This window comes from Diaporthe amygdali, assembly GCF_026229845.1.
Source record: "Diaporthe amygdali strain CAA958 chromosome Unknown NODE_38_length_435494_cov_65_447576, whole genome shotgun sequence".
In the NCBI taxonomy this organism is placed as follows: domain Eukaryota; kingdom Fungi; phylum Ascomycota; class Sordariomycetes; order Diaporthales; family Diaporthaceae; genus Diaporthe; species Diaporthe amygdali.
Genome location: NW_026517058.1, coordinates 73074 through 98925, shown reverse-complemented (window position 1 = coordinate 98925; position 25852 = coordinate 73074). Strand labels below are relative to the sequence as shown.

General features: G+C 52.0%; 12 protein-coding genes across 12 annotated transcripts; 7 read left to right on the top strand and 5 right to left on the bottom strand.

The window, feature by feature from the left end:
• Positions 1–1066: 1066 nt before the first annotated feature.
• Positions 1067–2222, top strand: J7T55_005282 (uncharacterized protein; the record flags this gene model as incomplete). The annotated part of the gene is made up of 2 exons (XM_053133592.1): positions 1067–1270; positions 1335–2222. 2 exons carry the CDS (start codon positions 1067–1069, stop codon positions 2220–2222), a joined length of 1092 nt encoding a protein of 363 aa, XP_052988468.1.
• Positions 2223–2496: 274 nt separating this feature from the next.
• Positions 2497–4117, bottom strand: J7T55_005281 (uncharacterized protein; the record flags this gene model as incomplete). The annotated part of the gene is made up of 2 exons (XM_053133590.1): positions 2497–3536; positions 3718–4117. 2 exons carry the CDS (start codon positions 4115–4117, stop codon positions 2497–2499), a joined length of 1440 nt encoding a protein of 479 aa, XP_052988467.1.
• Positions 4118–4584: 467 nt separating this feature from the next.
• Positions 4585–5403, top strand: J7T55_005280 (uncharacterized protein; the record flags this gene model as incomplete). Its single annotated transcript, XM_053133589.1, has 1 exon — positions 4585–5403. One exon carries the CDS (start codon positions 4585–4587, stop codon positions 5401–5403), a length of 819 nt encoding a protein of 272 aa, XP_052988466.1.
• Positions 5404–6211: 808 nt separating this feature from the next.
• Positions 6212–7174, bottom strand: J7T55_005279 (uncharacterized protein; the record flags this gene model as incomplete). Its single annotated transcript, XM_053133588.1, has 1 exon — positions 6212–7174. The coding sequence occupies one exon, from the start codon at positions 7172–7174 to the stop codon at positions 6212–6214; it is 963 nt and encodes a 320-aa protein (XP_052988465.1).
• A 662-nt stretch (positions 7175–7836) lies between these two features.
• J7T55_005278 (uncharacterized protein) lies at positions 7837–8384 on the bottom strand (the record flags this gene model as incomplete). Its single annotated transcript, XM_053133587.1, has 2 exons — positions 7837–8154; positions 8208–8384. 2 exons carry the CDS (start codon positions 8382–8384, stop codon positions 7837–7839), a joined length of 495 nt encoding a protein of 164 aa, XP_052988464.1.
• Positions 8385–9361: 977 nt separating this feature from the next.
• Positions 9362–10117, top strand: J7T55_005277 (uncharacterized protein; the record flags this gene model as incomplete). The annotated part of the gene is made up of 2 exons (XM_053133586.1): positions 9362–9628; positions 9698–10117. 2 exons carry the CDS (start codon positions 9362–9364, stop codon positions 10115–10117), a joined length of 687 nt encoding a protein of 228 aa, XP_052988463.1.
• A 1932-nt stretch (positions 10118–12049) lies between these two features.
• J7T55_005276 (uncharacterized protein) lies at positions 12050–16726 on the top strand (the record flags this gene model as incomplete). The annotated part of the gene is made up of 5 exons (XM_053133585.1): positions 12050–14006; positions 14141–14270; positions 14772–15323; positions 15481–16255; positions 16322–16726. The coding sequence occupies 5 exons, from the start codon at positions 12050–12052 to the stop codon at positions 16724–16726; spliced, it is 3819 nt and encodes a 1272-aa protein (XP_052988462.1).
• A 328-nt stretch (positions 16727–17054) lies between these two features.
• On the top strand, positions 17055–19598 carry J7T55_005275 (fungal specific transcription factor; the record flags this gene model as incomplete). The annotated part of the gene is made up of 7 exons (XM_053133584.1): positions 17055–17107; positions 17302–17498; positions 17554–17962; positions 18116–18237; positions 18296–18527; positions 18584–19414; positions 19463–19598. 7 exons carry the CDS (start codon positions 17055–17057, stop codon positions 19596–19598), a joined length of 1980 nt encoding a protein of 659 aa, XP_052988461.1.
• Positions 19599–19688: 90 nt separating this feature from the next.
• On the bottom strand, positions 19689–21323 carry J7T55_005274 (uncharacterized protein; the record flags this gene model as incomplete). The annotated part of the gene is made up of 3 exons (XM_053133583.1): positions 19689–20228; positions 20287–20401; positions 20458–21323. 3 exons carry the CDS (start codon positions 21321–21323, stop codon positions 19689–19691), a joined length of 1521 nt encoding a protein of 506 aa, XP_052988460.1.
• Positions 21324–21852: 529 nt separating this feature from the next.
• On the top strand, positions 21853–22455 carry J7T55_005273 (3-octaprenyl-4-hydroxybenzoate carboxy-lyase UbiX; the record flags this gene model as incomplete). The annotated part of the gene is made up of 1 exon (XM_053133582.1): positions 21853–22455. One exon carries the CDS (start codon positions 21853–21855, stop codon positions 22453–22455), a length of 603 nt encoding a protein of 200 aa, XP_052988459.1.
• Positions 22456–23406: 951 nt separating this feature from the next.
• Positions 23407–24089, bottom strand: J7T55_005272 (uncharacterized protein; the record flags this gene model as incomplete). Its single annotated transcript, XM_053133581.1, has 3 exons — positions 23407–23710; positions 23788–23836; positions 24008–24089. The coding sequence occupies 3 exons, from the start codon at positions 24087–24089 to the stop codon at positions 23407–23409; spliced, it is 435 nt and encodes a 144-aa protein (XP_052988458.1).
• Positions 24090–24134: 45 nt separating this feature from the next.
• Positions 24135–25109, top strand: J7T55_005271 (uncharacterized protein; the record flags this gene model as incomplete). The annotated part of the gene is made up of 1 exon (XM_053133579.1): positions 24135–25109. The coding sequence occupies one exon, from the start codon at positions 24135–24137 to the stop codon at positions 25107–25109; it is 975 nt and encodes a 324-aa protein (XP_052988457.1).
• Between the last annotated feature and the right edge of the window lie 743 nt (positions 25110–25852).

Here is a 25852-nt window from a genome sequence, read left to right as displayed (position 1 = left end):
CTCAAATCTTGTTTCGTCTTTTCTGTACGCGTTTATTCGCTGCCCCTGTCGTGTGGATCGTCTGACCGCATCGCTGTCATGTGTTTGCATTAGCGAAACGTGGATTCCATGTCATTGCCGGCCTGGATAGGTGGTCATGTTGGAGCCGGATGTGAGGCTCCTCTGTTTAGATGGGTCATGCTGGTGGAAATCGAATGATGCACCGAATTCCACCAATCGTGTAACATGGAAGAAATTAGACTTGGCTCTGGCTCAAGCTTTCGCTTGGCTTTGAGTTAGATCGTATTCTAAATTACGGGGGCTTGGAGGATCATCAGTTTCGCTAGCCTGGTTTGACCCTGTATGCAACGCTGCTTAGGGGCAAGTGGCGGCAATGAGCATCAAACCGTGAGCTTGAGTTGTGGGTCAGTCCCGACATTATACCGCAGGCAGATTTTTGCCGTCGTCCGCTCGCGGCTCCAACTGCATCCTAGCTCAGGCAATAACCCCCATGTGCAATCAGCTCCTCATGGCTTCATGATGCTTCTATCATGTCTCCTGGTCGATATTAGAGTCCATGTATTGTACAGATGCCGTAGACAAATTCACGAATCGTGTTCAGGTAGCAAAACCCAAGGCGGCTTTATCTCAGACACGGATGCACAGCACAAACCGGAGGTATATGATCAACACCACCTGTTGTATATTTCTCCTCCGCTCCGTACTTCCTGTCCCCATTTGGATAGTACCCACCTTGTAATATCCGCCCTGGAAGTCCACACTGCCGGTAAATCGTTGGTGATCCGGACGGCACTGCCGCAATAGGAGAAAGTGGGCACCACCTAGGACGCTTGCCGGCTCACAGCAAGGCTTCTCCTGCCTTGGGAATATAAAGAGAGCGTTCCGCTGCCAAGCTGTCAGATTCTTGGCTTCAGCTCCATCAGCCTTGCTAAGCTCTTCTCCAGTCTCTCATTCTTGCATCCCTTGAAGTCTAGCATTGATTGCTACTACCTCCATTCACTATCTTTCGATTCCTACCGAACTTGTGCTACTATCCCTACCGTGTCCAACACCACAAACCGCAAACATGCTTCCCGTCGTCGCCCTCGCAGCTCTGCTGCCCCTGATCAACGCTGCTCCTGCTGATGTCAAGCGGGCCGATGCCTGCACTTTCACCGATGCTGCTTCTGCTATCAAGGGCAAGGCCTCTTGCACTACCATCACCCTCAACAACATTGCTGTCCCTGCCGGTACCACGCTTGACTTGACCAAGCTGAAGACTGGCACTAAGGTATGTAGCATTTGTGGTCTGAACAATGTGAAATTTTGTGCTGACTTTCCGCCTTCCGCGCCAGGTCATCTTCCAAGGTACTACTTCCTTCGGCTACAAGGAGTGGGAGGGACCTCTCATCTCGGTGTCGGGCACCGATATCACCGTCACTGGCGCCTCAGGCCACGTCATTGATGGCAACGGTGCTAAGTGGTGGGACGGCAAGGGCTCCAACGGTGGAAAGACCAAGCCCAAGTTCTTCTACGCCCACTCCATGAAGCAGTCCACCATCCAGGGCCTGAACGTCAAGAACTCCCCAGTTCAGTTCATGAGCATTAACTCGGCCACCGACCTTAACGTCATTGACGTGACGTACGACAACTCCGCTGGTGACTCTGGCGAGCTTGGCCACAACACGGATGCCTTTGATGTTGGCTCCTCCCAAAACATCTTGATCTCCGGTGCCAACGTGAAGAACCAGGACGATTGCCTGGCCATCAACTCTGGCACCAACATTACCTTCACCGGCGGCTCCTGCAGCGGTGGCCACGGTCTGTCCATCGGCTCTGTTGGCGGCCGTAGCGACAACACCGTTGACACTGTGGTCATTTCGAACAGCAAGATCAGCAACTCGGACAACGGTGTTCGTATCAAGACCGTCTCCGGTGCTACTGGCAAGGTTACCGGCGTCACCTACAGCGGCATCACCCTGAGCAACATCGCCAAGTACGGTATTGTCATCGAGCAGGACTACGAGAACGGCAGCCCCACTGGAACCCCCACCACCGGTGTCCCCATCACTGACCTGACCGTCACCAATGTCAAGGGCACCGTCGCCTCCTCTGGCACCAACGTCTACCTGCTTTGCGGCAAGGGTTCCTGCTCCAACTGGAAGTGGTCCGGCAACAGTGTTACCGGTGGAAAGGCGAGCACCAAGTGCCAGAACATCCCCAGCGGCGGCGCTGCTTGCTAAATGGGCGTTTCTGACGATGTGGAGTTTGAAAGCGGGTGTCTTCGACATCTTGGGTGCGATTTGGATTCTAGTAAATAATCTTGTTTTTTGTATATAAATAGATGTGCTCTAGTCACAGCGGCTTTCATCAATTAGAATGATACGGTACCGCATACTTCGTGTGTCATGAACCATTCTGCATTTCCTGCCAATTTCACACGTGATGCTCCTCAGTCTCAGAGCTCTTTTGTCTTCGGGAGAGTCAGAAGCTCCGCCTTCCATCAGCTCGCCAGACCTACTTGGTGGCAGCGTCGTCAGCTTTGGCGGCGTCACCGGCCCGTTTCTTCAGCACAAGCAACGCAACGTGCTTCTTCGATTTCATCTGCTGGGCGATCATTCCCAGCTTCTCCTCCCCAGCCTCGGCTGCACAGTACGTAGACATTGCCTCAAGGGCAAGATAAGTGCGGCTCCGAGATCCGCCGCCTATCTTCTCGGGGTCGGCCTCGGCCCAATCCAACACACCACAGGCACGGGTCTCATCATCCTGGCCGCGTGATGAGGCGATCACCTTGAAGACAGCTTCGTACATATGCTGCTTCGACTCTTCGTTGTCGAGGCCATTCATGTCAGCCTGTATATCCAAGTTCCAAGCTTCACTAACCGCAGACAATTCGATTTGTATGTTGGCCATTTGCTCCGTCCATTGGTCAACAACCCAGCACACACCATCATACATGGATACTGCGGGCTCTGATACGTCCTTAAGCAGCTTCATCTTCCACTTTAGCAGGATGCGCCAAGTCCAGACCAGACAGGACCTCTGCCTGGGGAAATTGGCCTTGTCCCGCGCAACCCGAGACGAAAACCGGAGCGCAAGTTTGAAGCGACCCCAACCCAACTTTATCGGCCAAAGCTCAATGAAGCTCGGGAAGAGCGATTCTGTTTTCTTGGCAGCGCTCCTTGTCACCATGGCGCCGAATTGCGACTCCAGTGGCAGCTCGAAGCTGTCCATTCCCTCCAGCTGGGATGCATCGCCACCAAAAATCTCCTTGTACAGCTCGGTCATCTGTTCTGCGGTCCAATGCCCAGCACCGCGTTCTTTGGATCCAGAGACAACGGCGACTTGGGGCCCCTCTCGTATGACTGGTTCCGGCTTTCGAACACCATGGCGACTGTCTTCACCACTGGCGGGCTCGTGAGTCTCGGCAATGCGGAGAGCCGTGCGAGGCAGGCTCCTGTCCCTCACATTTGGCTCGTTCTCATCCAGCTGTTGCTTGCTCTGGACTGGAATGGTCTCGTCGTTTCTACGGATGGCAGCCGGCTGCTTGTACGTAGCTGCAGTCGGGATGGTCTCGCTATTGTCCGTACGGACTCTTGCCTCGAACTAGGCTGCGTATCCGCCATCCTCCCTGAAGATCTCTGGCCACTGCCAGGGGAACTGTTCCGAAGTACGATTTTGGACTGTCACATGCGTAGGTTAGTAAAGGGGACCGCACCAGACAGCGAAGGGTCATACCATGATCTGTCCAGAGGCAGGCGTCGACAAAGTACTCGATGTTGATAGACACGGCCGCAGAGTTATCGCTACCACAGCCATGGGCGTACATGTCCTCGTACACCTTCAGTCTTGCCATGGTTTCCCATGTATTCTTTTGTTGCGTGGTGAGAGTGCCCCAGCCCTCAACCTTTTCGATCTTGGCAAATATCTTCCGCCGCGTCTCCACCAAACGCCAGTCATTACTCATCGCAGAAGCTGCCGATGCGGCTGGGTTGGGGTTCCAGCTCGATGCCCGGAGAGGAGACGAATTGCTTGAACCCTTGTTCTGAGTCGCCGACCTGTCTCCTTGCTCGGCGCGCTTGCTAGGGTTCATCTCCTCCTCGGCATCACCAATGCTGCGTTTGCGCTTTGATACCATTTTATTTTTGCCTTGGTCTCGAGTGAAGATTTGTAGAAGTCTTGTCGTGGTTTGGGTTGGGGTCGAGAATGGAGGATTGTCGTGAGGTCGAGGTCTGGCTTTGGAAGGTGGCAGTAGACATTGATTGAGACCCTGCACATCTTTTTGATCTAAAAAAAAACCCTTCATCCCATCTTCTGGGGCTTCCTTGTGAAGTACGAGCTCTTTCAAATTTACTGGATTTCCAAAAAGCAAACAGAAGAAATTTTGAGCCCGGTTTGCGGAGACAAACAACAGCTTCCAGTCAACACAAACCATCTCGATACAATTCTTTTCACAATTCCTCAACTTACGGGGCCAAGATGTCGGGAATCTTCAGTGGGCACTGTTTCAATTGCGGTCGACCGGGTCACAGGGCCGCCAATTGCCCGAGCCACAGGGCTGATGAGGTCGGTTTAGTGGACAAAGTAGTGTACTAGCAGCCACTAATGTTTGGAGGACAGGCTCATCCTTCCATGTCCAATGAGACATATGGACAGCAAGGGGGTGATTTCGGCGGCAACGTCAATTTGCCGCCTGCGAACCTCGACCAGCAGCATCAACAGCATCATAGCCATCAGCAGCAGCATCACACGCCCATGTCATCGCAGGACTTTTGTGGGATTCGAGTGGCTGATGTCCGTCAGCGTCATTTTGGCGTGACCCACAACACCAACGATGCCAACATTTCGGCAGCTCGCGATGAGTTCAGGCAGGAAACTGGCATTGAGAATCCGAGTGTCATCTTCATGAGTGAGCAGACTGCTCGTGAGATGCAGGACTTCCTTGAAGCCCGGTCCCTGTCCAGATTCAGGGAGTGGTTGAACAGGGATCGTCCAGTGAACATCATATCCATTCCGGTTTTGGACCAGGGTGATCCGACTTGGCAGACTGCTCGTGAGATGCAGGATTTCCTCGGAGCCCAGGCCCTTGCGAGGATGAGGGAGAGGCAGCGTAGGGACCGGCCGGTGGATGTCGCGTCCATTCCTGTCATGGGAATGGGCACTGGAGATAGGACCGGGTTCATGCTGCCCCAACAACGACAGGCTGGTCGGGGGGCGCTCCCTGGAGCCCGCGGTGCGCAGCCCCATATCACCGGTGCTGGATTGTTGGGTAGTGTTCGAATTGAACGACCTCGGGCGATTCAAGGACAGGAACAACACCAAAGCCAGCAAGTAGGGCAGGGCAGGAGACGAGCACGTGTGGTAGTTCATGAGCAGGAAGAGGTCGAGTATAGAAATGGGCGCCCCGCCAGCCAGGGTTCCTGATGGGGTGGATGATTGGATTACGCGGACGACTGGTCGAATTATCAATGTACATTCCGATCGATCTTCATTAATTACTTATTGTTTTAACCTGATCCATTAAGTACCGTGACGTTGAGACTGACTTGCTCATGTCCTAAGCACGATGATCATGACTGCCGAGGTCCTGGCGCATAAAGATGCTTCTCTCCAATTTTCATGACTCTGATCGTATTAACAACAACTTTCCATTCTAGTACCAATGTTGAATGATGCGAATTTGCCATATCCGTCATCTTGGACTGCAAGTGGAGCCACAACAGCAGTGTCCGGATTTGGGGATAGGCGCATGCGCTAAAGAGCTTATTTCAACGACGACTGGGCGGATGAGGCACACACACATATCGACAGCAGTAGGGAGAACGAGCAAGAGGCACAGTACCAGGCCAATTGAAAGATCCCTCCCTGGCCAGGAATAGAGAAAGATACGCAAGTGTAGATGCAACTTCTTGGCGCGTCTTCTTAGTGCATTACTCTTCTTTTAGAATAGTCATCCAGTCTCATTTGGTTGGACGCTCAAGAGGGTGCCGCACAAATCCATGCAGGGGCGAACCACCCATTCCAGCCATTTCTATATCGCCTTGAATGCTACCAACCCTCTGCCCAGGACTTGCTCTGCGCCGACTATGAAACTCTGTGTCAGTATAACTCATACTGATGGCAAAAGCAGATTCCAGCTCGAGCACATCTCCGTCATGGAAAGCCCCATTAAGCGCCAGGTTCTTCGTTGGCTCGGAGACCAGCACGAAGAAGGCCGCCAAAGTCAGAAGATCTAGGTGTCCTTTTCATGAGGCTGGTCACGCTTTCTGAATGCGTCCTCCGTGCCCAGATTCTCAGCGGCCGAAGCCACGGCAGCTTCGACCTCTAGGGGGTCCAGTACCAGGTTGTCTTGGTTCTCGTCCAAGGCGAACGGATCGTGGGGAGTGACAAGGGCGCCCATAAAACGCTCCTTGATAACCTCATTAGAGGCGGCGCCTTCCTCCGCGCGCGCCTTGATCCGCACGTCATGGCGGGTTCCCTGCGGCTGTGTCCGGGCCACGCGAGGCATCACGCTGCCATCGACAAAGTACCCCTCACGAGTAGAGGTGCCTCCATTCTTTGAGATGGGCTTGATCTCCACATCGTACAGGGTTCCCGGACGCTGTGTGAGATCCGCACGAGCTATCAGAGCAAATGCATCGTCGGCCGTAAGATTCAAGCCGACAAATTCTCCCGACTCGACATCAAACTTCTCGTATTGAGATTCTGGCGAGTGCATCGTGCGATCTTCTTGACGGCCATCGACAGCTGCACTGCCATCTGCGACAGCTTCACCTCCATTTTCACCAATAGCATTGATGTTGGAGTCAGAATTGGCTCTCCGAGGCTCAACCCGGCGACCAACATCCCGCTCCTGGTATTCCTTATCAGAGAACCACGAGTTCTGATAGTTCTTGGCCATGCCTTGGCTAGAACCCCTGCCTCTTCCAGCTCCTCTGCCAGCTCCTCGGCCTCCTCTGCCCCTTGTTTTTTGAACACGACCATCACGCCGCGGATCCTCCCATCTGTGGCCCATTGGACCATCGCCAACACCCCATGGGCGCCGTCCACCACCGCTACCGCCAGCGTCGTGACCGCCGTAGCCGTAGCCGTAGCCGCTGCTCCACCATCCACCGCCAGCAGGGGCCCCGATAGCGCCGCCGCCACCGCGGCCTCCACCTTGCTGCACACCGATGTCTCCTCGACCTGATGACATCTTGATAGGTCCCTTCAAGGTAGTAGCGTTCTTGGGGATCGGGACGTAGGTACTGCTTGAAGTCCAAAAGGCTGGTGCAATTGGTCGGACGATGTTGGTGTCGTTGTCGGGTTCGTTTTGAGGGGGAAAAGTCTGGGCTCGAGCCCAGAGAGTTTTCAAAAAATAAATCCAAGATCAGGGAAGGGTCAGTTTGCCAGGGTGGGGCAGGTTGGATGGGAGTGCTCAAAGCTCGCCTGTCTTGCTGCCACTAACTGGGGCGGTTCCAGCTGACAACTCAGAGGAGCTCAGATCCAAAGACCGCAGTCGAAAACAACGCAAGACTTTTTTCCTTCTCTCCCTCGAAGTCACCCGCCTACCGTTCACTGTAGCAAGCCCACGAGAATTAAGACGAGCCAAAGATGGCGTCTCGCCCGGAAACTCCTATCCTGACCTCACCTCCGAGCTACGATCTGGCAAAGTCCTGGTTCTGGACGGTGTCCAAGCCGACTTGGTCCGACACGCAGATACCTCGTTCTTGGAGATGGGATGGGCCCTTTTCAAGCAGCCCGAGTAAGATGGCCTCCCGTTGAAGCTCCTCTACATCCGATATACCGTTAATGAGACCGAGCTGGGCATTGAGTGCTGTATTAAAAGACTCTGTCACCATAGTCAATGTATCCTATCTACTCTTCACCCTTGACCAAGCCATCATCTTCATTCTGTTTCTTGCTTCTCCGGCTCCATTCTGGCGCCACATCAATGCCATCTTCTTCTTCTTTATCGCCCTGCTCTTTAGTCTGATGTATAGTTGTTGGCTTGTGCTCAGCAGGACTGTACACCGTGTAGAGGATCAACGGCGTCGCGCCCGTGTTCAAGAATTGGTGCTTCGTGCCAGCCGGCACAATAACCATGTCTCCAGCCTTGATATTTTGCTCCTTCCCGGCGATCTGAGCGAGTCCTGTTCCTGATGTGAATGTAAGGATTTGATCCACGGTGTGAATCTAGAAATTGTCAACACGGCGTTTCAGTTTGATTGAACGGACGGGCGTGTTACCTCCTCTCCGATATCTCCTCCGACAGGCACTGTCATGAGCACCAACTGGGAGTAGAGCCCAGTCCAGAGCACACGGCGGAATTCCGCGGACTTTGAGGGCAGCGCCGTTGTCATGTCCGGGAAGTACACCATCTCCTTCTTGGGAGGGTCACTGGAAGGTGTCGGAAAGGCAGACATCTTGGATGTAGAAAAATGTCTTGTTGACAGGGGTGATGCTTTCTTGAAAAGAGTCTGAAATGCTGAACTACTGGGGGATTTGAGTGAGGTTATTCGTGAACCGAGAAGACGGCAGGAAACGACGGATGGGCGAGTTAGCATGATTGCGACCTCTCAGTTAAGTATTACTGAAGAAATAACGAAATGCATTTGATTTATACAAAGCACTGATCGAAGATGACGCATGTTGCTGAGTGTGGTGGTCTCATGGTGGCACACATTTACGTCCACTCAGGTGAAATCTCAACGTCATTGACCTCAGTCTCGGCGACTGGATTCAATTGCCGGAACTAGTCTACCAACGCACACGCAAACCCCATAAAGTCAATCGAGCCATGCAATCTAGAAAAAAAAAAAAGATTTAAAAAGGTTTAAAAAAAATTAAATAAAAGAGCTCTCCTTTCGACGCGTCTTAGTCCTCTGACTGACTTTATGTGCAAAGCGTCGTCTGCATTGGTCCTATCTCGATAGACAAACGTGACAATTTGTCGTGCTGGAAAATGACTGGGTCAGGCGTCTGGACTTGATGAACCTCCTGAATCAAGACCGGCTTTTGGAAGAGCAAGTTCATCCCAGTGGCCGGGGTCGTCTGAACGTGACAAATTAAGGGCGCGAAGACTGCAAATAAGCTTCCATTATGCCGGCTGCGGATCGGTGGGCCGACCCGGGGTGCCCTGTGCAACTCACCTTGCAGCTCGAATGACGAGTTTCATAAATCTCAAACGCGGCGCTGGCTGCAACTTTTCAGGTTTTACCAGCATATCAGTACTACTCCCGGTCGGTCTTAAAGCTTGAACACAGCCCAAGGCTTAGCTTGCACTCCTTACCTTTTCCCTCAACCTATCCCGACAGTCGGGTGCGCTGATGGCCTCGTGGACTACTCACTACTGGTTGAAGTGCACCCGGCTGACACAGCTGGACTGTGAATCCAGCCTCTCATGACCGACCTCAATATCCCCGCCATTGCAAGTGCTGCATTCTTGGGGTTCCTGGCTCTTGCAGCGCTGCTTTTCTGCATTCCACCGGTGACACGATTCTTGGGCGATCTGTTCTGCTGCCCATGGAGGATTCCATTCACGCGCAAGAGGCGGCGCAACGACGATGAAGAGTTGGACAAAGATGACTTGCCGTACTTAGCAAAGCGACGTCCGAGTAGCACAGTCGACGATACTGGGTATCGATCGATGCCGGATGCTTACATGTCGGTAAGTTTAGATACTCGTTGTGTCCGTGCTGTACGTCTGTTCTTTGAGCTGTGCAACTGACACGAACAGGCCGTGCGCATACGAGATTATGAGGATGTGGAAGACACATTTGGAGATCACCCATTGCAGAGGAACTATTCCAATGATCGGCAGGGACCGGAGGAAGACTACTATAGCGGATCATATGATGATCATCATGCTCAACTACAACAACCAGACGCGTCGCACAACAGGGATTGGTGGCGATCGCCCACAGAAGAGTACCCGGAGTACCATGACTACCCATCGCAAGCTGCTCATGGTTATGATCCAGCTTTTTACTACTCTGACGAAGATATCGACGACTACGGGACAAAAGACTTCCTGGATCACGATATCCAGCGGCCTCAACCATCTTACTCGCCGCAAGAGATGAATTCCTACCAACACGCTGGCGGCTACTTCCCAAGAGTAGATCACGATTACTACAGTCAATACAGGAGAACTTGATTGTTCTTTCGAAGCTGAAAATTCAGCGTGGCTAGAGGGATGACTCAGGGCATCGAGCTCTTGTGGCGTGTCATCTGGTCGGCGGTCTTGGGAACAGGCTTCCTGTTGAATTGTTAGTGTATATCGCTAGGTGCAACAGTCACCAAATTTGTATATATGTGTATCACGTTCAGGAATCAATACACACTAAGCACTAAAACTACCGTTCAGTCATGCCCAAGCAGCGCAGCGTTCAATGTGATGACAAAGACAGACTAGTGTATCAGGCTCGCGCGTCCATCTGTCTCGTCCGCAGGCTCAGAAAGGGGGCTGTGCATCAGGGAGTTGAAACCGTGCCTTGTTTTTCATGCTGATAGGTTGACGCGTACAAATTTGGTGTGTCACACTATCAGCTTGATTCAATAAATATCAACACGCAGTTTTGCATACCTCATCGCCCTCAGTCTCCCGCAGTGCCCGACCAGCCCAGATTTTTGATGTCGTCATGACATTGAAGCACTGCTTCTTTTCAAAAGCGCGCAACAATTTCAAAGCTTGTAATGCTGTTGTCTCATTACATGTCTTCAGTCAGCGAGGTCATCCTTGTGGACATTGGGAGGTCTTTGTGATTGGATGACTGGATTGTTTCTCTCAGAAGCTTTAAAGAATGACTTAGATTTTACGAAATGAGACCGTATATCACTGAAAGCTTCTCGCTCATGCAGGCAATATCGTATTTTCCACTCGTCCACCTGCCTTGACACGCTTTTTGCGAAATTTTATGCGGCGCCTGTCCTCATTATCTTTTTTCGTTGACCTGAAAAAACAACCTTTTCCTCCGGCTTGCCAGGAGCAACGCCGAATGCCTCCTGATCTTCGTCGCTGCTAATCTCATCTTTCGTTCAAGTGAGGATCTTCCCAGCCAGAAAGACAACACAGTGGTTGCAAAGGTTTATCTGGATATTTCCGCACTATCTTTATAATCATACCCAGCTTCAACTGTACCAGTCGCTTCTACTCAAGTCTTCACCCTACCCTATCTTGATCTTTATAGACAACGCGACACTATTTTATGTAGTTGGTAGTCCAAGTCACGGTGTACCTTTTATCAGCCCAGGTGATGCTGGAAATAATGAGTCGCTGAGCTTCGTGTTGGTAAAGAGGACTCCAGTCCATCTTAAACACGGCATATGTGAACTTTAAACTGAGTCCACTTTTGACGACCCAGAGCAGATCGGATTTTTGGCACAGGATGAGGCTCTGCATGGACATCCTGCGTGTATTGATCGCCAGTATCCTTAAGCACCCAGAACTCATCTTTGAGAGCACGTCGGATCTTCCATGACCTCTCTGAGGACACCATCACCGGTGAATGCGAATCATCTGCCCTGCAAGGCCCATTTGCAGACATAGTCGGTGACTGTCCATCTTCGCCCATCAACATACCCATAAACCATCCTCTGCTGTTGTCTACAAGACTCTTCCAGCCATCGAGGGCACGGAGGGATTCAATTTGGAGACATGTCATTACATTCATATCCATTATCGATGGTGTCAGGCAGCAGTCAATTATTGATACCATGTCGGCAGGTTGATATAAAATACGGGATATAATTTGACGGAATTGGGCAGGGTCAGGCGAAAGACTTTCTTGCAGGAACGGCCCGAGTAGACAATCCCTAGATTCATCGAAATAGGCACGGGAAGTCGGGCTTCCTCACTGAGGGGCGGAGTGGATACATGTGGGTCGCTGACTTGAATTCAACTTTGGGCCGTCCAGGTGAGCGTCGAGAGTCAACCTATCGAAATTAGCCAAGCGCTGTGGCGTAGCTGAGATGCCCGATTAGGCCCGAGGCGTGTTCTGAGGTAAACCCCGTCATTTTCTCGCATGACCTCAGGTCTCGCTTTCGTGATTTCTAGTGTTACCAAGATTATTGAAGCTGAGCCATAAAAATGAGTGCTTTGATTGAATTTTCTCCCTCGGAAGACGAGCAAAACTTGAAGGTTAAGCAGGTTTCGCCCGACCTTTTCAAGCTGTCCTTGACCCGGCGCAACAAGTCCAACCTCTTCTTGGAGGCGATCGACAGGCTCGACTCTAGTCGTGAAGAAGCTGATCTCATCCTGCGCAACCTCCAGTCATGGGCACCGGATGTAGCTGAAAGATTCCAACCCCGGACATCGGGTGTCATTCTTGACACGCCGTTTCGACTGATCTGCTCGAGCCCTTCTGGGGTTCCGTTGGACGGCGCCTTTGTCATTAGACAATACTTGGCTATCAGCTACAGTTGGCACAGCAAGAGCTGGCCCGGCACACCGCACTCGGCCCCTGAGCCGAATGGGTTGTGGCCCGTGGGCAAGCGCTTCGTGGATGCAATATTGACATTGCGCGGCCACCCTCGGGAGGGAATTTGGATGGATCAGATTTGTGTCAACCAGCAGGATGGGGAGGAGCAGCAGCGGGCAATTGCGTGCATGGACATTATCTACAAGTCGTGTCGCAGGCTGGTGGTGCTCCTGGAAGACGTTGAACTCACGGATGACGAAGTCGCTCTATTTAGTCGGTATAACTTCGCCACCTTGCGCTGGGACGTTGCTGAAATGCCTTCTGACGGTGACACCACCCTTCTCATCTCACTGTTTGACAAGGTAGCCCGGGCGCGATGGTGGAGACGGGCTTGGTGCTATCACGAGTTCGTCGTGGGGGAGCCGTGGTCTACCAAGAGGCATCAGCAGGTGCACAATACTGTTTTCGTCCTGGGACATGGAACAGACAGAACCGTCACGGTCCAGTGGCTCACGCTGCAAGCAATACTGGTGACGGTGATCGTGAAGCTTGGCCACCAGTCTCCAGATAGTGCATATGTCAACCCAATCTTGTCTGGGCTCGATGACCGCACGTCGCCGCTTTGGGACAGCCCTGATCGCAAGGCAGGATCGATTAAGTCCAGTTTCATGGCGCGGTTCAACAGCGTTGCCCAGACAGACTGCTTAAAGCCGGGGGATCGGCTCAGCGTGTGCGTCAATCTCCTTGGGCTTGGCCTCGCATACGTTAAGCTTGAAGAGCCGACCCTGGACGAGGTGTATTATCTCGCCAACCTGTTGGCGTTGGCAGCTGGGGAAAAGAGGCCGTTAACTTTCGCGAGCATGCAGCCGTTGATGGTCGGCGGGAGTCAGTCATGGCTGATGCGGCCCATAACGAGTGCAGACACGTCCTTTGGCAAATTCAGTCTTGGAGATGTCAAAGGCATCCATAGCATCTCAGTGACTCGACTGGAGGTTGACCTAGTTTTTTTTAAACATTCTTTTGAGAAGGCCACCGAAGAGGAGCTCAATAGGACGTACGCCGTCTTCCCAGATGCGATCAAGAGCACACCGCCGCCCCTCAAGGCCACACTGCCCAGCGCTGTGCAGCAGTTTCGGGCTGATGAGGAGATGGAGATGCCCCGCCGTCAGTTCTTGGCAGCCGTCATGGCCAGTGGACGCGGTCTGGCGCAGCGTCTATGGTCGCAGCTCGAGCGCGACGTGGTGCGTTTCAACTACAATACTGGCATTTACGCGGACTTTCGGGCCAACGAAGATTTGAGCTCCAATGCGGACAAGTTTCTAGAGTTGTTGGGCGTCAACAGCCCCAAAGCGGAGGACGATAAGCACGATTTCACATATGAAGCGGCTCTCGCGCTCTTGACGTGGGTCACGGATCCGCGGTCCATCTACTGGATCTCGTGGCGATGCCTGCGGGCCCCGTGCTCCCGATACGGTGAGCAGGCGCTCTTGACGGGATTCTTAGGCACGAAGAATTTCCATTCTATCAACGCCAAGGCACCAGGGTCGGTCGCTGTGGCCATTCCAACTGATCTGCTAGAAGTGGACTGCGCGTTCAGTAGGGCGTGGGTCTTGGTCCCAGTGACTGGTGAGCAAAAAGAGGTGGCTTGGAAGGTTATAGGTAAATCTTTATTACTAGGCAACACAGATTTGGCCGAAGAGGCGAGAAAAATGGAGACTGATGGACAGTTTGAACCCGCAATAGAATTGAAAACAAGACAGGTCATTTTCAGTTGACATTTGCAATAAATATAATCTACACGTTCATCACACCCTTATCTTCCTCGAGGAACCGAATCCCCTCCAAGGAAAATGGGCCCTTCAATGGATGGGATGCGTGCATGACAGACAAGTAAGTATCGAGCCAGATGAGGTAACATGTCTGAGCTGGCTGGACCATGCAAATCTGACAGAGCTATGTTCATTATCGGCGAATGTAGCCCGTCGATGCAGAGCCTCCAAGAAATAGCGGAGCACACTCGAGCCCACTTTCGGGATGCATAGCCTATTGTGGCCAGGGAATAAACAACGCAGGTCGCAGACAATGGGCTTCAGCCAATAGCGATCTAGCTGTTTCGGCATTTAAACCAAGCTACCCCATAATCCCCAAACGCCTCCCCCACGAATTCCCCGGATCACTTTGGGGGAGGCCCACTAAACCCCAGCACGCTGACGCATTTTCCCCTCCGCCCAGTAACAGGTGTGGAAGAGTCTTGACCCGCTCGTGGTGTAAATCTGAATTTAAAGTGGCCAGGAACCCGGCATTCAGCCCGTCCATAAATACAGGGCATTCGCCAGGCGTCATATGTCGTTTCTCTTCCACAAGACGATATCCTCACTTCTTCTAAACAAGGCTTAACATCCAGGCTGCGTGTACAATGGCTACCCCAGGAAGAGAAGATGTGGCTCCTGCTGAGCAGATATCCTCCAACGATAAATCCATGCTCGACCCTGTTGACGTAGCACACCAAGAGTCTGCCTTCACAACAGACACAGCCGCCGTTATCATAGAACCGTACGGGCCATCGGGCTTCCGGGGGATATTCGCAACCCGCTATGTCAGCCTCTGCGCCGCCTTCTCAGCCATCGGCGGTTTCCTCTTTGGCTACGACCAGGGCGTCATATCGGTGACCTTGACCATGGACCAGTTCCTCAACAGGTTCCCTGACGTTTCGGATCATGCGGCCGGTGCTGGGTTCAAGAAGGGTTTGATGACGGCCATGATCACCCTTGGCGCCCTCATTGGGGCCCTGAACATGGGCTGGATCGCGGACTGGTTGTCGAGGAAGCGGTCAATCATGGTGGCCGTGGTGGTCTTTTGCATCGGCTCTGCGATCCAGACATCTGCTGTTGACTACGGCATGCTAGTGGGGGGTAGATTCATCGGAGGGTTGGGCATTGGAATGTGAGTTCGCTCTTGCCCCTTGCAATGGTCATCGTTATTGTCTTGGTAGCTTTTCCAGTATGACATGCACGAAGAGGCACCTAGCTCAGCATTCTTACCGATTTTCGGTTCGTCTTTTCGAATGAAGTTCCTCGGCTGACTTTTCCGAATCACCTAGGCTGTCAATGGTGGTCCCAGTTTATATCTCTGAAATTTCTCCGCCAGAAATCCGTGGCTCTTTGCTTGTGTTTGAAGAGCTCTCGATCGTCTTCGGCATCGTGGTCGCGTTTTGGATCACATACGGCACACGCGTCATCCCGAACCACTGGTCATGGCAGCTGCCATTCCTACTACAAATACTTCCCGGCATCCTGCTTGGTTTCGGCGCCATCCTGCTCCCATATTCGCCCAGGTGGCTTGCCTCGAAGGGACACGAAGACGCGGCGTTGCGGTCCTTGGCAAAGCTCCGCACGCTTCCTGACACGGACCATCGCGTCCGCCGGGAATGGATGGACATCCTAGCCGAGGCGAGGTTCCAAAAGGCCGTCATGGCCGAACGTCACCCAACACTCGCTGGGAGTAGCGACAAGACCAGCCTCATCAAGCTTGAGATCGTCTCGTGGACGGACTGTCTCCGCTCTGGCTGCATTCGGCGGACTCATGTTGGCGCGGGGCTCATGTTTTTCCAGCAGATGGTCGGTATCAATGCGTTGATTTACTACAGCCCGTCGTTGTTTGCAACCATGGGTCTCAACACTGATATGCAGCTCATCATGTCTGGAGTGCTCAATATTTCGCAGCTGGTGGGCGTCGTCAGTAGTTTGTGGACCATGGACCGATTCGGGCGCCGGAAGCTCCTGCTGGTTGGAAGTGGCTGCATGTTCTTTGCACACTTCATAATTGCCATCCTCGTGGGCAAGTTCTCGTATGACTGGACAAAGCATGTCACCGAGGTAAGTCGCTCCTGAGACCTGGCGTCTTCGTCTTTGAGCTCTATTGACTTACCCATCTACTCCCAGGGCTGGGTTAGTGTCGCATTTCTATTGGCCTATATGATCGCATTCGGCTCCAGCTGGGGACCTGTTCCATGGGCGATGCCATCCGAAGTCTTCCCCTCTTCCCTGCGAGCGAAAGGTGTCGCCATCTCCACCTGCAATAACTGGCTCTGGAACTTCATCATCGGCCTCATCACGCCACCGCTCGTCCAAGGAACGGGATTTGGCGCGTATGTGTTCTTCGCTGTTTTCTGTCTGCTCAGCTGCGTCTGGACTTGGTTCTGCGTCCCCGAGACGAACGGGAAGACACTCGAGGAGATGGACGAAGTGTTTAATGACCGCACTGGCACGGCCGACGCGGGAAAGAAAGCACGTATCTTCGAGCAAGTCGCGCAACAGCATCAGGCGACAGGCACCAAACAAGTCTAATAAGTTCAATGCTGTCAAAGGACAAGAGAAACTATCGCGAACTATGCCGCTACATAGGAAAGAAAACAATGAATTCAAATATGACGATCCAAAGCTGTTGCAATAATTTAGAGTCAGCATTTTGAAACATCCGTTCCCCCAACCCTAGGATTCACGGAACCCGCGAGCCCAGGCTGGATGGCCCCTACCTGTAAACAACGAAAAAATCTTACCAACTTTTACAATAATTAATCGTTGTATTGATCTTGCAGATGGTGAGAATTGAATGGGAGATGTGGGTTGGTGTCCTGTGGGCATATTTGATTAACACCAAGCAGCCGCTCTCGCAATGACAGCTCCCTCCTCTTTGTTGATATGGAACGCCAAATACCCTAGAAACAAGTACGTATGTAGTCCGTGCACAGTCCGGTGGCTCCGAGCAGAGACCGGTTTTTTTTTCCGAAGTCCGAAGCCAGGAAGAGACGGGACCTCATCGCGATACATCACACGTCACGACCCGCACGTTGACGAGCTCTGCCTCTCCTCCGAGATATGAGAGAGCGGACAAATTTGAAATATCCGATCTGATCTCAAAGCATTCACTTCTGGTCTGGTTGCTTCCACGGTCCATCAATGCCGAGCGCCGAAGGCCGTGCCCATGGATTCAACACTGCGCCAATCCCCGAACACTCCGAACCGCGCAACCCTCAAAGAGTTGCTCAGATCGCGCCAACGGAGCCGCAACGGCGTACGCGGAAACCCCAGGTCGTGTCTGCCGTGCCGAGAGCGAAAGGTGAAATGTGACAACCAGCTACCGTGTTCGACTTGTGAGAAGCGTGGACACCCAGACTTGTGCGATTACGAGAGTTCCCCCCGACAATCGCTGGGCACACTGCGCTCGACGGCACAGTCTGCAGGCAGAACGCGCGTGACTAGTCGGACCCCAGACCTGTCCCGTGAGTGCAGAGGTGCGGATGCGGCCATAATCGACCAGAACAAGGGCCAGGCAGGAGAGCTTCACCTCCCTAGTCCTTCAGTGCACGTCACCGCAAATGCGGACGCAGTGTCTTCGTCGAGGAATGCATCCACCACTCGCGACACCAGCGACGGTCTGTTCTTGGCCGACACGTCCGTAGTTAACATGGTTCGACGGCGTTCAATCCGATCGAGAGATGATCCAGCACGGCAATCCGCTTTCGAAACAGGCATTCTACCTCTCCTTGGTGTCAGCAAAGATGACAATGCGTCGATATTATCGTATCAGTCTCTGCCCAGTGACCAAGAGATTGTCAGACTATTTGAACATTTTCGTCGGAGAGTGCAACCTTTCCATGTCATTATGTACAATTTGAATGCTATCGAAGAAAAAATATGTCGATTGATCTACACGACAAATGACACAGAATACAGGAGTTGTCCCGAGCCACTCGAGGACTACCGTTGGCTATCCCTGCTTCATGCCATCCTAGCTGCTGGTGCTCAATTCTCCGATATGGACTTGCAGCAGCGGACTATCGTCACACAACGACACAGTACGCCCTGAGCCATTCATTGCTTGATACGTCAGACTTGATACTGATTTTCTTGCAGCTAAACAAGCATTCGATCTGCTTCGATCAACAGATTACCTTGCCCGGCCATCGAAAGAAGCTGTTCAAACCCTGCTCTTGTTAGGAAATGTGCTCCAAAATGACATGAAGCCTCAGGCAGCCTGGGTTCTTGGTGGCACGACCATAAGACTTGCGCAATGCCTCGGTCTTCATAGAAAGACCAACAGTCAGCCCCCGTCTTCAATGTCTGATAGAGATGCAAAGAACCTGAGGTATTTATTTTTCTTCATGTCTCCTGTCACAGAAACATGTGGTGACCAAATAATAGGCTGGCAATCGTCTGGCAAGATTCTTTGCTAGCGCTCACTTTCGGTCGTCCTCCAGCATCTTACGAGTTCGACTTCATAGGTGATTTGGCACCCCTTGCTGACCAAAACGGCGATGGTCTTTCGTATCTTGAAGCCATGAACTGGCTCTGCCACTTCACGCTGCCTCATCTGGCTTCACGATCGAGTTCATCAGTCCAACCATTTTCAATACTCAACGATATCAACTCCATCGAGTCTTTTTTGGCACCACATCTGGTCGACCTGAAAACAAGCACATCAATCTCTCATATTCAAGAACACTATGCCTTTGAACTTCACCGGCACTTTGTCATTTCCACTCTTTGCCGACCGTATATATCCAGCAGCAGGTCGTCAAATTTGAAAGAGCAAGACAGGCTGCATGTTCTAGGGCAGTTTCAGGAATCCCTTAGACGAAGTGTACGAGCTTACGTGCGCCTGAGGTCGATCGCGGGACACGCGAGACGCTCTTGGGCCTTCATTCACAACGGACTAACATCGATTTTGCTTCTGAGCCTCATGAGAGAAACGAGGTACTTGCCAGAAACGCGGTTCCTTCAAGACGAGCTTATCGCCAGTCTTTCCGATGAGAAAAGCAATGCAGGCTCGGCTGCTATCCCACTTTCCGCTGGTCACCTTTCGGGAACTCTCCAGAAAGCACTACAGGCACTCAAGACTCTTCGAGCGCTGACAGATCGTGATGAAAATACACAAGAGTCAAGAGTCGATACCAATACGGGTCAACCACCAGCGTCCGGCGCTAGACCAGAACCTGTCTCTGGAGATGATCCAGGGCTGATGGAGCAGGACAAGTAAGTCACTTTGGCCCGTTGAAAGTTTACTGAAAGCTGACTACTTAGCTTTTGGGACACGGGTGACTTCAGCTGGGACTTTCCGGTTGATTTTGATATGTCTCCCTTGGGCGCATTTGACTACATTATGTCGGATCAAGACTACTTTGGCGGAGGCGACTCATTCCTCCCAAACATGGTGTGAATTCTATGAAGCTTTCCTGGCACCTCACGACTTCTGTGTATGTTCCCAACTCATCTTTCTAGGTCTACATACTATTTTGACCGGCTCTCTTCACTGTTTTGAAGTGAAACCAAATGTCTCCCACCTTCGGAGCACCTTCTCCTGGACTTCAGCAGGGAACGACTCTTTGAAATCCGCAGCTTCCCAATCCCGTCCGGCGTTATATTCCGTCGGCATCAGGCAATCTGAGACGACCTTGCCGCCCATACGCTTGTCGCCGTTACCGTGTGACATGTATGGGATCAGAGGGAAGCCACGGACGTCTTCAAAGTGGTACTCGTCCAAGCCAGGTCGGCAACGCGTGCAGAAAGCCCAGATGACGTCCTTGAAATCGTACACGTCGATGTCGTCTCCGACAATGACGAGGCGGTGAATTGTGTAGCCCACTTTGTCGTTGAAGACGATGTCACCGATTTTCCGGCAGAAATCCTTGGCGTTAGTCCCCATGGCGCGAAGCTTCTCAGTGTCGACTTGAAGAGCGACCCATGTCACCTGCGACTCAAACGGGGAGAAGGCTTCCTTGATGGGGAGACCCTGCGATTTGAGGAGGAATCCGATCTCGGCAGCAGCCAAGGGGCCGATCATGGTGTGCTATCCTTATAGTCAGCTACTCTGTTGCAGTAAGTGAGTTGCAGACTGGCCAGCTTACCGTCTCGTCAGTCAACCGGCCGCAGTTACAGACGGGCAGAATGGCATCCTTGCGATGCGTGATGAGATCAACTCTGTACTTTGGCTGCGCGTGTGCATCGCCAGGGAACACGTAACTATGAACAGATGTCAGTGACTCCCAGCCTAGAAGGAATATCTCGCCAATACGTACCCGTGCATCTCGCCAAACGGCCCTTCGGATGCCGTCTCAGTAGCCGAGCAAATACCCTCAAAAACAATTTCCGAATTGGCAGGAACATACAGCCCGTTGGTGTCACACTTGACAACCTCCAATGGCGTCCCGACCAAGGATCCGATGTATTCCGCCTCGGACAAACCCCCTGGCAAAGGCATGCTCGCTGCCATGATGGCTGCTGGCGGCACGCCAAACACCAACGCCCACGGCATATCTTTGCCTTCCTTCTTCCACATCTGGTGGATCTGCCAGATATGCTGTGGCTCAATGATGAGCCCCGCCAGGTGGTTCTTATCATGCACCATTGCGCGAGCGATGGACCAGTTGGTCCACTTGCCGTCGGGAGACTGGACAATATGCATGCCGTACGTCTGAATGTACTTTCCTCCGTCTGACATGTGGAGCATCGGGGCAGGTAGCTTCGTGAGATCGAACTGGTCAGGCGTCAAGCGGAACTCCTTACACGAACCGGACTCGACGACGACGGGTGGAATCGGGGCAGCACTCTTCGCGGCGACCATCTTGTCGAGAATCTCTTTCATGCTCGACGTAGGTGGTAGCCCTAGATGTCTCGCCAAACGCCCGAAGCGCTGATGGGCATCGGCGCGTAGCGAGTTAGGCGCGCCGAGAATGCGCCAGAAGCCGTCGGCATCTTGGCCTTTGAGCTTGTTGAAGAGCGGGGCGCGCTCATCGTTTTCGACGACTTTGCGGATGACGGCACCGACTTCGAGGTTGGGGTCGCATTCTTCGTTGATTTCGACGAGGTCGCCGTCGCTTTTGAGTGATTCAACGAAGGAGCGGAAGTTCATGTGTGGGAGGTCTTGGGGATTTGTAGATGACATTTTGGATGATGATATTCTTCGAATTTTCGAAGGTCGATTGTGATGGATAAGATTACAGTGGACAATGAAAGGCGCTAGAATATTAATTCTATTTGTCTCACAAAATGTTCAACCTCTGAGACGGCCGAGACATATCTATATCTTGCGTCAAGAACAGTGAAGAGCGAGCCTTCCGAAGTCGCCGAGATACACTGCGCTCCGAAATCTCCGGCCCCATGAGCGGGTCATCCACGGAGTGAAGCTCGTCGAGTGAGCTCATTATGGGTAAAGTGAAAATCGGACAGTTCGGGCTTGCTGGTACTTTCATGATTCCCCGAAATCGCCGAGAGACACTTATTTCAAGCTTCACAAATATGAAAGTATGGCATGGCCTTTGAGGTCTCGTACGACAACTCTAAGACACGTTCTCAATTCTAAAGTTCCGCAAAATCAGACTGTGCCAAATTCATAACCTATTATTAAGACTAAAACTATTAGACTCTATCATCGAACCTAGCACTTTTTCAAATTACTACCAAATACCACAACTATGAAGGAGACGACACCACGCAAGAAAATCATTGTCGCCATCACAGGCGCGACAGGCGCCCAAATTGGCATTCACATACTCCAAACCCTACGCCGCCTCAACGTCGAAACGCACATAATCATCAGCAAATGGGCCGCCGAAACGATAAAATGGGAAACGGACTACACCCCGGCCGCGGTCAAGGCCCTTGCAGACCACTCCTACAGTTCCCATGACCTCGCCGCGCCGATTGCGAGCGGGTCCTACCGCGTGGATGGCATGATCATCGCGCCTTGCTCCGTCAAGACGCTGGCGGCGATAAATGCGGGCATATGTGATGATTTGGTGACGAGGGCAGCGGATGTGTGTTTGAAGGAGAGAAAAAGGCTAGTTTTATCCGTACGGGAGACTCCGTTCAGCGAGATTCACTTGAGGAATATGATGGAGGTGACGAGAGCGGGGGCCATTATTGCGCCGCCGGTGGTCGGGTTTTATACGAGACCGTCGTCTATTAATGATATTCTCGATCAGATGGTGGGGAGGTTGCTTGATCTGTTTGACTTGGATGCGAGGAATTTTGAGAGATGGGATGGCATGCAGAAGAGTACCACGTGTAGTAAATGAACAGGAGTTGTATACAAGTTGCTATTTTATATATAATCAAGGTAAGCCCGTTGATGTGCTTGAAACCCTTGTCGAAAGTCTTACATTTATTGTATGCAATACTATATATATTGACGTTTTTATAGTCAGTCGTAATTAGTCTAGGCCGTCAACGCCCCCATGGCATTGTCAGTGACCAATCTATTAAAGCTGGAGCATCTTCTTCTGCAGTCTGCGAGACGATCACAGAACCCAGGCGTTGAAATAATCAAGCCTGCCCGTTCCCAAGATCTTGAATGCAATACATCTTCATGGTGTCGGTATCCAAATCCTCACGAGACGGTGTCACCATTTTTTCGATAAATGAAACAACCGCTCGCATTGTTAAACACGTTGAGAAGTGTCAGAATGTCGGTAGCTTCCATAGAGGGCGCAGAGTAAGGCTCATCGCTCATGCTAATATTAAATTAATCCATCAGCCTCGCCATCATCTAGCACGGCAGTTGTTCGCTGGCATTCGTGTTCTTCATCGATTGAGGCTGGGGTTATCCTAGCTAACGAAATAAATGCTGCTTCTACCGCGACCTGGCTCAGCCCCCCGAATCCGAACAACCCGAGGTCTAGCTGATCAGCATCCGTTTGCTCCCACATGGCAACCTACTGTGAAGAGCTGAATTGTGAGACCAACTAGAACGACATCCCACTGAAGCGATGGCCAGGGCTAAGAGAGTGTCACGATTCTTAGAAGAGCAGTCACTGATCTGGTGTTCGCAATCTCTGTCTCACATACCAAGACCCGCTGAGCCTGCGGTGGTCCGGGCACACTCACTCGGATCAATCGAGCCGGTAACTTGCCCGGTCATAGCGTCTCTTTAAGCCACATACATACAAGAGTTTCGTGTATGCCACCGCACTGGGAGGTCGTCCCGGTTGCTTGAGTTTCTTGGCCACGCCTGTTTGCGCCGACACATATCACGTAGAGAAGCTGGAGGCAACCTGCGGCCTCATTGGGATGATATCAAAGATCATATCACGCAGGAAACCCAAAGATGTGAGAAGATACTTTTCTACATAGAAGTCTGTATCGTATTCGGTAGTGGAATCGCGTATATCAAGCTGAGCATGTAGTTTTGTGGCGAGTGCCTGTGGTTGCGACTTGAAGCGGGAGGGGTTGGTGGGCAAACGTCGTTCTAGGCGAGTCAGGTAATCGCCCCGCTCATTCGGGTATTTGCGGGGCAAGAAAATTTTCGAAGCGAGTCGTTTTCCTACAGCGGTGCTGGTATGACGAATCGCTGACAACAACTCGGACGTTCCGATTCAGTCATTGAAACCCCGGCGTGGCTCAATACCTACCTGAAGCCATATGCGAAGAATGCGAAGGGACCCGAATCTTCAGAACCAGCTACTTGACAACTTTGAGTCGCCTCGGATCATGTCCCAATCCCCCCGACCAGCAGAAGGAAGCCGAAGAAGGCTTCCCAAGTCTAAGACTGGCTGTCGAACCTGTAAGAAGCGAAAGGTCAAAGTGCGGCTCCCTGACTATAGCCAGCGGACTGACGGATGAGCTACTAACGCTGCGCTGGCAGTGCGACGAAGGCCGTCCCGCATGCCGGAACTGCGTGAAACATGGCGTTGAGTGTGATTTGATCATACATGAACCGGCACCAAGCAACCCGAGCTCAGTGGGTCCTTCAACCCAGATGAGTCTCTGCGACCACGAATTCTCTGGAGGGTTCAAACTCAACGATCTTGAGTTGCTTCATCATTACACGACGTCAGCATGCCTTACCTTTTCGACCGACCCAATGATTCGCAACTTCTGGCGGGTAAATGTTCCCCAGATAGGATTCGACACACCATACATTTTGAAAGGCTTGCTCTCGCTTTCCGCTCTGCATTTGGCGAAATTCAGGTCGGAACGTAAGGACTTTTACATTGCCGAGGCTCTCCTTCAGCACAACGCGGCTTTGACTTCGGTGCTGCCACTATTGTCAACAATCACTGCCGAGAATTGCATGCAGCTCTTCTTGTTCAGCAGCCTTACAAACTATGTCGCATTTGGGAAGCCGAGAGAGCCGGATAGCTTTCTTCTCGCCAGACATGGGGTCTTGCCCGAATGGTTAATGATATTTCGTGGTGTTCGTGCCGTGATGGAGACAGAGCAAGCCATCCTATGTCGATCCCCTGTGGCGGCTATGCTCGAGACGGGCTTCACAACGCATCGTTACTGGATCTCGCATACATTCGAAAACGAAGCTCTGAGAGCGCTGGAGACGAGCATCCGAGATACCATGCAAGATGAGCCCGAGCACTTGCACGCAATGATGCTAGCAATGGATGATTTGAAGCGGAGCTACGCGATAGTTTATGGAGGTCCCCAGTTAAAGGCCCAGTCAGACGACGACAAGGTCCGGGGAATCTTTATTTGGCTCTATAAAATCACTGACGAGTTTATAGCTCTGGTTGCACAAGGCAATAGCGAAGCTCTCTGCATCCTTGCGTACTTCTGCGTCCTGATGCGGCGTTTGGACTTTTTGTGGTGGATGGAAGGCTGGGGCTTACATCTGATCGAGAGCATATACTCTCGGCTCAATGACAGCTATAGATGTTGGATCAGGTGGGCAATAGAAGAGACAGGCTGGGTCCCTGGTTCCAGAAGTCTTTCATCTTTTTGAAACGTATGGGGTCCAATTTTGCCTCCGGTTCCTCTCAAATGAGCTGGACAGTCACAACTTAATCTCACCGATGTTTTCAACTGGGTTCGGCGGCCGGTCGGGTACCAGTACAACAAGCGACAACTACGTTTATATGTATTGCGATTATGCAGTGCGATTTAATACAGACTACTATACACAAGCAAAGAACCAAAACGTCCGTGGTAGGCGAAATCGTTCTCATACCATGTTATTCCCTGTCCTTCCTCACCCAGCCTAAGTCCCTGTGCATGGGTTATGCATGCTCACATCAACGAGTCACTCGCTTGAATGACGTGGCTCTGACTCCCGGCAAGAGTCCTTCATCATCTGCGGATGGCAGAGGGAAGCCTAACAAACCCTCCAACGCCAAGGGAAGAGGGTGTGAGCCCGAGCTCTCGAGTGCACCGATTATCGTTTTGAGATAATTCCACCGCGTTGTCGGCACGATTGCTGTCACATTGTTCTTCCCAGGCCGGAGGTAAGATGATAGATCAGCCGTGGCGTGAGTTGTGTCCAGCGTAGGTAGCTCTACACCATTAACTTGCACGCGCAATAGTGCAGCACCTTATCAAATGAGATATAAGCCCCAAGTGCACTCGAGCTAGTACTTGTTGCGGTGATCCGCCAAGTGAAGGTCGAGGTGTAATATCCGATGCCTGAGGTATTCACCAGCGCTAAGATTTCAGCCCAAGAACTGAGCGACGGCAGTGAATGTGTCGTGT